This window comes from Crinia signifera, chromosome 4, assembly GCF_055691185.1.
Source record: "Crinia signifera chromosome 4, ASM5569118v1, whole genome shotgun sequence".
Classification (NCBI taxonomy): Eukaryota; Metazoa; Chordata; class Amphibia; order Anura; family Myobatrachidae; genus Crinia; species Crinia signifera.
This window is the reverse complement of record NC_139220.1, coordinates 200199633-200210699: the sequence shown is the minus strand read 5'-3', so window position 1 is coordinate 200210699 and position 11067 is coordinate 200199633. Positions and strand designations below refer to the sequence as shown.

Below are 11067 nucleotides of genomic sequence, written 5' to 3'. Positions count from 1 at the left end.
AAAATTGTGGGAGTAGAACATAAATACTATAATTACTGGTTTTGATGGTGAAACATAAAAAAAACCCAAAGTGCCAAAGTGGGCTCAGCAAAAAAAAAAGGGGGGGATTAGTATTCTAGGTAATTTGCAAATCGTTGGTGAGTTATATTTCATAACATTTCCTTTTCAGTGTAATAGAACATTGTTTCTGATAGTATTTTAATATACACTAATATATAGAAAAATGTTCCTGTTAACGTAGTGATTCAACAGAATTACCTCTTTCACTCCTTTCAGCACATTTTATTTAACGTCTGAAGGCTTAGTTGCAATATTGTTGTTTGCTTTACATAATTAAAATTAGGAATTCACTCAAGTGGTAAGACTAATACTTCACAGGTTATCTAGATGTCAACTCAAGCAGGGTTAATACATAAGAACAGGAGAATTCTCATCATTTAAAGCTCAATAAGACTTAATTGGTTTGTGCATTACCAGTGCAATATTAATTGAAAGTAAAATGGCTAAAATAATCCCCAATTTATGTATTCTGCTTGACTGACAGGTTTAGCCTTGAACTGTGCTCTGTTTATATCATTAACTTGAACACAATTTACAACAGCAAATATTATACAATATGTGTTTGACTGTATACCTTGGTAGAGCTTTATGATTTTGACAACACCTACTTGAATGCACACACAATTCCAAATAGTAACATATAGTAACAACTGGCAGTATATATTATATACAATTCTTATATACAATATACAATATACAATTTGCAGTCAGGAAGTGCAGGGCAACCTACTGTAATCAGCAACTTTGTTCTCAATCATGTCATTGCTGGCATCAGTTTCCTATCTCATGCCTTCACTGTTTTTCAAACTGGAGGGAATAATTTGATTTAGGAAGTTCAAGAGCCATTATACCCCGTTCTCACTGCTAAGCAAATCCACAAGTCTAGCATGCTGACACAGTCATTTGCCTTTTAACACAGGTTTTTTTTTTCAGTGTGAACGTGTCAACCCGTGTGGAAATTCCCAGGTCTCCAACCCTGCTTTTTACCCGGGTTTGAGACACGGGTATGCAGACACGGGTTGATCTGTTCACACACAAAGAAAAATCCTTGTTAAAAGACAAATTACCGGGTACAAATGCTTCACCTGGGAATTTTTGCTTTAGCAGGGAGAATGGGGGTCCGTTGGTGCAGTCCTCAGAATTACAATGCCAGGTAAAAGCTGGGTATTTCACAAGAGCAGTATGAACATGGCATTAGAGATATGAGCTATAATCAGAAATAAGCATTATATTTATACTCTGTACATTCTGTAAAGTATAAGCATATGGTAAATCTATCCCACATAATATACTCAATTTATTGGTATGTGGTTATATGAAAAAGGTAGACATGCATTAGGTCGTTATGGTCAAAACATCGACACAAGCAAAAGGACAACATGCGTTTTTCATGATTTTATTTTTTAAACCAACTTGTTCATACTTACTACATAGAGGGAGAATTTAATAGTGTGCCGAGTGCAGTGAGACACTGTACCCAAAGCATTGTGAGCACAGTGAGCCATACAAGGGGACACAGTACACTAATAGGGTAATGGCCACCTATGTCAACATTGACACCCCAAAAAAAGGAAAAACGCAAGCCAACCTTTTTCCATGTTGGATTGTGTATCACAAAGTTCTTAAATTACTGTAGATTATTAGCAATATGACAGTACAGGTTGAGTATGCCGTATACAAAATGCTTGGGACCAGAAGACTTTTGGATAACGGATTCTTCCATATTTTAGAATATTTTTATAATTCAATGATTAAGCACATGAAATACACACAAATTATTATTTGTACATAAAACAAGGTTTTAAAACATGAAACAAAGTTTGTGTACAATCTCAGACACTGAATTTAAATGCCCAGCAATCATTTTCTTGCTCATATTTAGTGCTAGTTACGGTACTTGTTTCCTAGCACGGCCACACCGATATCAATCTTGAGAGTCTTGAGCATCGCGTCGCATCGGTGGTTTTTTGGTAAGGTAACGATGCTCCTGACCGATAAGATACCCCCGATATAGTTATGTACTCACGATGTATTTTTTATGCGTCGTTATTCATATCGGCATCTTGTTGATTGAGTCGGGGCCCTTTAAATTGTGTACCCCCGACCGACGCGATACTACCGATTTACTTATTTTCTCACGATCTTTGTATTAAATCGCGTCGGTCGCGTCGCATGTTTAAGGAAAACACCCCGATGCTCACGATGCACACGATTTTCATCTGTCCCATTGGCCCAACGATTTTCCCGCTGTTTAGGCCCTTTTTAATAGGCCCAATTAATCTATATAGTCCATCCCCCTATAAAATCTACCTAGTAACATATGTTTTAATGTGTTGGAATGTGTGTTTCTATGTCAATATGAAATCTTCCCTCTGTAATCTGCTCAGTTACAGCGTCAATGTCAATATTTACTGTGATAGTCCGGCCCCTTACTTTGACAGCCCCTTCTGTTATTATTTCCCCTACTGCCTTTGTGGGTTTGTCTCGGTAGGAGTGAGACGTGTATTCAGTTGCTAGTGATTTCTTGGACGATTGATCCTTTGCTGGTGATATCTCCCTGATTGATCTTGTGCTTTGAATACCATTTGCTGTTGATCCTGAGCCTTGTGCTGCGGATTGCTGTTCATCGAGTGGATTATTGCTGATCCTGATTATTCTGCGATTGACTTCTGATTGATTTCTGCTGATCCTGACCCTGAGCCGTGCTGATCTTTAGTCCTGAGCTGTGTATTGGTCTGCTGCGGAGTGCTCTGTGGGTGATTTCAAGACCTCTGAGATGGCTGAGGTGAATATGTTCTCACTGCCTACAAGTGAGGAGGAGGCAGTGGCGTTTCTGCAGCGCCATCATCTGCTGCCATCAGAGGCTACGTGCGACAATGGTCATCCGATGCGGCTGAATTTGAAGGAGACCATGTGGCGCTGTAACGTGAGGGACTGCCGTTTGAAGAGGAGTCTGAGAGCAGGACTGTTCTTTCCTGGCTGTCGTTTGCCTTTCTCTACGCTGGTCCGCTTCATATTTTCCTGGGTGCAGGAATTTACCAGCATTGACTACTGCGAGAAGAATTTGTCCCTCTCTAAGAAGACGGCTGTCCTGTACAATAAGTACATGAGGGAGGCCTGCCTGCTGGACCTCATGGCGCAGCCGCAGTGCCGGATCGGAGGTCCCGGCATGATCGTTGAGGTGGATGAGACCCTCTTCGTCAAAAGGCAAGCCAATGTTGGACGAGTTCTGCCTCAGCAATGGGTATTTGGTGGCATATGCAGAGAAACTGGCCAATGTTTCGCCACCAAGGTTGCCACTCGGGATGCCAACACCCTCATGGAAGCTATCCTGCAGTTTGTGGAGCCGGGCTCTCATGTGTACACTGATTGCTGGAGAGCATACAGTACGGCCCAGCTGAATGCTGCAGGATATGAACATGCCCAGGTGAATCACCGTTATAACTTTGTAGACCCTACAACAGGGGTTCATACCCAGAATGTTGAACGGATGTGGGGGGCATGTAAGTGGCGGAATAAACGCCACAGGGGCACCGCCAGGCATATGCTCCAGAGCTATCTGGAAGAATTCATGTGGCGAAAGAGCCTGGGACAAGAGAACCCTTTTGCCCGCATACTAATTGCCCTGACTTTATTGCCCAAGGACTCTTGAGATTTACCCCCATTTCTGTTTCCCCCATTAATGCTCATGTCATATGTTTTGTTTGCCATTGATTATATACAGTTTTTATATTTTCATTTCAAAAGTAAATTTTCAAAAATGCTTTTAAAACACTTGTGTTTCTTGTCTCAGGTGAATGATTTGTGATGGATGAATGCTATGGAGTCACACCACCACTATCCAAATAATTTTTGGAGCGCGGTGAGTGTAGTGGAGCACTAAGTCAAAATCGTGGTAAGCGCAGCAAACCCCAAGAAGCCTGTGTGGGTTATTAACATTATAATTTTCATAGGCTTCTGGGGCTTGGGGCCCTCACCATGGTTTGGACACAGAGAACCACTTTTTTTAAGCATACTAAGCATGATCAACTTGAAGTTGACATGTTTAGTCGACATGTCGACATGATACACATGTTGACATGTTTAAAAGCATATCGCGTCGGCCGCAATGTACTGTGAGCTTAACAGCTCAATGCTGCCGACCGACGTGACATGTACTTGATTAAGCACTGTATAGTGCTTAATCAAGATCTTAACATGTCCGTCGCGTCGGGGCCGTTTTACAACGGCTCCGACCGACGCGACCGATCAGTATAAGCACTATACAGTGCTTAATACTGTTCTTAACATGTCCGTCGCGTCGGGAGCATTTTACAATGGCTCCGACCGACGCGACCGATAAGTATAAGCACTATACAGTGCTTAATACTGTTCTTAACATGTCCGTCGCGTCGGGAGCATTTTACAATGGCTCCGACCGACGCGACCGATCAATTGCAAAGTAACTCCCTGTATTACGCGCTACACCGTCAATATACAAAGAAATATCGCGTCGGTCGGTCTTATGCATTGTCGTGAGCGTAACATCACCGCCCGACCGACGCGATTTTTCTGCCTGCCGGAAAAAAAGCGCCAAAAGCACTCTGGGGAAGGACATCAGCAGCCATTTTGATGGTAATCAGTGAGCACTACGCAGCAGCTGTGTCTGTCTCCCTGCCCCTGCATAAAACAGTAAGTAGATTTACAGACTTACTGAGCATAGGTGGGCCTTTGGGTTTGTGAACAATATATACAGGCTTAGGAGGGTGGGGGTGGGGTGGGGGTGGGGTGGGGGGGGGGATTTGGAGGGGTAGGGGCGCTTACTGTGGTTATACATGTGTCCTTCATATATCATTTGTTTGAGGATTAGGGGTTTATCATTGGCTGTATAGAGTGGATAATGCTTATGTTCAAGGGGTAGTGCTTATCTAAATAGCTATAAAGTGTTTATGTGCAGTAGTTTATGAAGTGTATGACTTTAGTGTCATGGCAATAATGATAATATGGATAACACAGGTTTATGTGCAGAGAATATCATGTGCCTGGAAATGATGTACTGTGTGTTATAATACATAAAAAATAGTCTGTTGTTTCTGATAGTAATGCATGGTGACATAGACTGTAATGATTTCTTGGTACATATTTGTTAAATAGAGCAGTTTGAGGTGTGTTGTGCTTGTTATTGAAATGGTGCAGCAGGCAGTATGCTGTGTCTACTTTATAGTAATGTGCATGTAAAGTGGTTGGTAATTGAAGTGTGAAATGGACCCCACAATTGTTAACACCACCCCCACTATCCACGTGAACCCGAAGCGTGGCGAGCGCAGCGAGCCCCGCGAGGGGCGGCGGTACGTGTCCTCCGACCTTTTCATGCCCTACTATCCACGTCGGCGTGGAGTTGAGAATATAATAGTGTGGCGAGCGCAGCGAGCCACCGAGCCCGAAGCGTGGCGAGCGCAGCGAGCCCCGCGAGGGGACGCGGATACCTTCACAGGTAAGCGCGTCCCCTCGCGGGCTTCACAGGTGTCCGTGGTGATGTGGACACCTGTGAAGCCCGCGAAGAGACGCGCTTACCTGTGAAGGTATCCGCGTCCCCTCGCGGGGCTCGCTGCGCTCGCCACGCTTCGGGCTCGGTGGCTCGCTGCGCTCGCCACACTATTATATTCTCAACTCCACGCCGACGTGGATAGTAGGGCATGAAAAGGTCGGAGGACGCGTACCGCCGCCCCTCGCGGGGCTCGCTGCGCTCGCCACGCTTCGGGTTCACGTGGATAGTGGGGGTGGATTTGTATGTCATTCCAGTTTGATTATTGATGTTTTTTTTATCTGTTTTGTGGAATTGCAGTTGCGGTTATCGGTGAATTAACACCTGAAAGGAATCTAATTCCATTTTTGCAGAGAATAATGTGAGTTGTGCTTAAATTGTGCTTCTAATTAATTTGTTAATGTACCCAAAATGACTTTTTTTCACAGTGTACCAGCCCCACTATCCACGTGAACCCGAAGCGTGGCGAGCGCAGCGAGCCCCGCGAGGGGCGGCGGTACGCGTCCTCCGACCTTTTCATGCCCTACTATCCACGTCGGCGTGGAGTTGAGAATATAATAGTGTGGCGAGCGCAGCGAGCCACCGAGCCCGAAGCGTGGCGAGCGCAGCGAGCCCCGCGAGGGGACGCGGATACCTTCACAGGTAAGCGCGTCCCCTCGCGGGCTTCACAGGTGTCCGTGGTGATGTGGACACCTGTGAAGCCCGCGAAGAGACGCGCTTACCTGTGAAGGTATCCGCGTCCCCTCGCGGGGCTCGCTGCGCTCGCCACGCTTCGGGCTCGGTGGCTCGCTGCGCTCGCCACACTATTATATTCTCAACTCCACGCCGACGTGGATAGTAGGGCGTGAAAAGGTCGGAGGACGCGTACCGCCGCCCCTCGCGGGGCTCGCTGCGCTCGCCACGCTTCGGGTTCACGTGGATAGTGGGGGTGGATTTGTATGTCATTCCAGTTTGATTATTGATTTTTTTTTATCTGTTTTGTGGAATTGCAGTTGCGGTTATCGGTGAATTAACACCTGAAAGGAATCTAATTCCATTTTTGCAGAGAATAATGTGAGTTGTGCTTAAATTGTGCTTCTAATTAATTTGTTAATGTACCCAAAATGACTTTTTTTCACAGTGTACCAGCCCCACTATCCACGTGAACCCGAAGCGTGGCGAGCGCAGCGAGCCCCGCGAGGGGCGGCGGTACGCGTCCTCCGACCTTTTCATGCCCTACTATCCACGTCGGCGTGGAGTTGAGAATATAATAGTGTGGCGAGCGCAGCGAGCCACCGAGCCCGAAGCGTGGCGAGCGCAGCGAGCCCCGCGAGGGGACGCGGATACCTTCACAGGTAAGCGCGTCTCTTCGCGGGCTTCACAGGTGTCCGTGTTGATGTGGACACTTGTGAAGCCCGCGAAGGGATGCGTTTACCTGTGAAGGTATTTGCTTCCCCTCGCGGGGCTCACTGCGCTTGCAACGCTTCGGGTGCGTGTGTATAGTGGAGGGACACAAATATATAATTACTTCTGTTGTCAAATGTGGTGTAAATTGCATTTATTGTATCATATGCTATCAATATCTCAGATAAAAGCTTTTTTTTTTTGCGGTTTCTATTTCAGTTTGATTGTGATTTTTTGGCCCTTTAGGGGAATTAGTTTAAAACTCTTTTTTTTTTACACCTGCTACTGACTGAGGTAAATATTAGTGGTTTTTTTGTAGTGTGTTAATGAATAACAGTGCAGTGCGTTCATTTTAATAGTGTAAACCTAATTTTTTTTTTTTTTTTACAGAATGGCCCGTCAGGTTGATAGAAGCATCATGAAGAAGTTGATCGATCTCTACAAAGAGAATAGATGTCTGTGGCGACAAGATCACATAGATTTTCACAACCAGGCAAAGAGGAATGAGGCCTTTGGGAAGATCTCGGCCTACGCTTTGAGACGTGTCCCTAATGCAGACGTCACGTGGGTCCGAAAGAAGTTCACTAATATGCGGACAGTGCTGGTGAAGGAGCACAATCGGGTCCAGCAGTCGCGATCTTCAGGAACTGACCCTGCAGATGTGTACCAGCCGAAGTTGTGGTACTACGACCGTATGCTCTTTATTGTGGAGGAGCAAGGAAGGAGGGAAGCAGAGGGAACTGCTACGGATGAAGACTCTTCATCCACTGCACAGGAGAGTGCTGACGTAGCAGTTCCCTCTGAGTCGTCGCAGCAGGGTGAGTCGTTGTCGGAGGTGGCGCCTCCTGTGGTGGCGAGCACCTCATCAGCTCCCCCCAGGAGGCGTAGAAGGAGACGGGCGACAAGACCTGCTGCTACCGGCCAGGAATATTGCTGCCCATACAAGGAGGAAGCAGTAAACAATCCCCCAGATGACTGCAAAATGTTCACGAATCATGTCTGCGCAGAAATGCGAAAGTGGAAGGGGTCAACACAACACCACTTTAAGCGTGTGCTGTATGGCCTGATGTTGCAGGCAGCAGAGGATGATATCTGTGCTGACTGCAACGGAACGTCATGCCGCAATGCGCACAGACAGCCACCACGCCCACACCCACATCACCCCCCCATGTTCAGTGCGCCGGTTGCTCCTCCGCCTGCCCCTTACTATGCGCCGGGACCCCCTATGCCACCTCCCACTGATCCCTCGGCTTTGCCTGGTGCTGTGTACTCCGCATTGCGGAATGTGCAGCCCCCCACCCCAGGCGAAGAGCGTTATTCAAATTATTAATTCGGCTAATTTGACTTTTAATTTATAATTTGGCAGCAATGTTCTTGTTTCTCTTCCTTTCTGAGTACTCTACAATAATTAGTTTTTAGTCATGTACTACAATTTTGGTTGGTGAACGTTGCAGTGCGGTCTTCCTGAATTTTGCGATGGCTGTACTAGTTTTGCTCCTTCACTAACCACTGTTCTGCATATTTGTAACTTCTTTTGGATTCATGTGATTGTTTGCATTAGTGGGCACTGTTTTGGAGTGTGCCGTGATCTTCCCACGCCTCATTTCAATTTGCCTGGTTGTGATAGCCAGGCATCTATTCTCTTTGTACTGATCGATCAACTTCTTCTGAGTTTGTATTTTGTGTCTGAAAGACATTCATATTGTTAAAAAAGAAAAAAAAAATATCAAAAAGAAAAATGACAAAAAATATAAATAAAATGACAGTTATATTGTTAAAAAATACAAAAAAGACAAAAAAAAAGACAAAAAAAAAAGAAAAAAAACATAATATTTTTATTTATTTATTTTTTTGTATGTTATGTTCTTCAAATTTTTTCCCGTAAAAAACAAAATAAAGGAAAAAAAAAAAATTTAGTTCAATACGTTACAAAAAAGAAAACGTAAAAAAAAATCAACTTTTAAATAAAAGTGTTGAAATCTATTATCATGTGTCGTGTCATTTATTATTTAGGGTGTAAATGTGTGTTTAAATTTGAAGCAGCCATGTGAAACCATGAGATGGGTGCTTGCAATAGAAAATATTGCGTCGCTCGCATCAGGGCCATTGAATAATGACATTCAGTGCTCCCGATGGGAACAATAGTTCCGGTGTAGTTTTAAATAGTGTGTAAATTGTAAATGGGTGCTTGCAATAAAAAACATTGCGTCGCTCGCATCAGGGCCATTGAATAATGACATTCAGTGCTCCCGATGGGACCGATAGTTCAGGTGTAGTTTTAAATAGTGTGTAAATTGTAAATGGGTGCTTGCAATAAAAAACATTTCATCGCTCGCGTCAGGGGCATTGAATACTGACATTCAGTGCTCCCGATGGGACCGATAGTTGAGGTGGAGTTAAAGATAGGGTGCAACTTGTAAATGTGGGTGTAAATGTGGGGTTGTATTGGAAGCAGCCATGTAAAACCATAAAATGGCTGCTTTCGATAAAAGAAAGCTCCCAATGGGACCGATAGTTGAGGTGGAGTTAAAAATAGGGTGCAACTTGTAAATGTGGGTGTAAATGTGGGGTTGTATTGGAAGCAGCCATGTAAAACCATAAAATGGCTGCTTTCGATAAAAGAAAGCTCCCGATGGGACCGATAGTTGAGGTGTAGTTAAAGATAGGGTGCAACTTGTAAATGTGGGTGTAAATGTGGGGTTGTATTGGAAGCAGCCATGTAAAACCATAAAATGGCTGCTTTTGATAAAAAAATCGCGTCGGTCGCGTCGGGGGCATTGAATACTGACATTTAGTGCTCCCGATGGGACCGATATATGTTAAAACACCCGATATCGGTGAATGCTTCAATTATCGCGTCGGTCGCGTCGGGGACAATAAATCCTGTCATTTAGTGCTCCCGATGGGACCGATATCTGGTAATCCACCCGATTTCAGGAAAATCTTCAATTATCGCGTCGGTCGTGTCGCGGTAATTGAAGCATGGTACACGATACACAAGATTGGCAAAAATCAAGAGAATCGCGTCCATCGGGGGTGATCGCGGCCCTTAAAGTGCACTAAATAAGAGCCGCGACCAATCCCGATTGTGGCCGTGCTAGGAAACAAGTACCCTAGTTACATACATATTTCCTTAGTAGTGCTTTTATAAAAAAAAAACTTTTTTCTCTTTCATCCATCCTGGTGACACAGGTCAAAGGAGCCAGGCACCTAGGCTAAAGCTTTCAGAGAGGCCGGCTCCTCCCTTCTGCATCCCAGCATTCCCCAGTTTGTTTTAGCTGCCCACCGGAGTGGGTACTATGCTGAAGGGCTGCTGGAGTAGCCATGCATTAGAGTAGCTAGGGGTTTGGTTTTTTATTAAAAAAATTGAGCCTGTACCCCATGCCAGAAGAGCATGTCAAATTGTGGGAAAAAGTCCCACTGGTAGATGCCCCGGTTGCTAGGCTGTCTAAAGCAACTGCTTTGCCTGTGCAAGGGGGTGCTGCATTCAAGGATCATGTGGATAAAAAGTTAGAGGGTTGTTTAAAAGCAGTTTTTGAAGGTGTTGGTTTTACTCTATTATTGCTTCTGCCTGGGTCTCCAAGGCCATGATGGTGTGGGCAAATAACCTGTGTGCACTACTTCAGCCGGATTCAGAAGCATTTGCCTTGGCAGAAAAGTTGAATGTGGTGGCTGAATACACCTGTGAGGCTGTAAAAGAAGGAGTCAAGATGGCCTCTAAGGTGTCGGCCATTTCCGTGATGGCCAGGAGGGCCTTATGGCTTAAGGCTTGAGATGCCAACAATGAGTCCAAGAAGTCTCTTTAAGCATTGGCTTTTAAAGGGGAATTGCTTTTTAATTCCAAATTAGAATCCCTCATAAAGCAGGACACAGGGGAAAAGAGTACCTTTCTCCCCACAGCAGCAGACAGACAGGGAACCTCTAGGTTTGCTGCCTTTCGCTCATCCTTTCATCCCTCCTTTAGAGGGGGGCTTCAACCAGAGGGAAGTTTGGTAGAGGAAGATTTTTTTTTTTTTTTTTGAAAATATATTTATTGAAGAATTTTTTCATATTAAACATGAACATAAAGAATGTTGAGCATAACGGGTACAGTAACTGCG

General features: G+C 44.7%; 1 protein-coding gene across 1 annotated transcript; it reads left to right on the top strand.

Moving 5' to 3' along the window:
- Positions 1 to 3193: 3193 nt before the first annotated feature.
- Positions 3194 to 10740, top strand: LOC146073008 (uncharacterized). Its single transcript, XM_083180181.1, has 4 exons — positions 3194 to 3446; positions 6577 to 6637; positions 7358 to 7964; positions 10552 to 10740. Exons 1-4 carry the CDS (start codon positions 3194 to 3196, stop codon positions 10738 to 10740), a joined length of 1110 nt encoding a protein of 369 aa, XP_083036307.1.
- Positions 10741 to 11067: the final 327 nt, after the last annotated feature.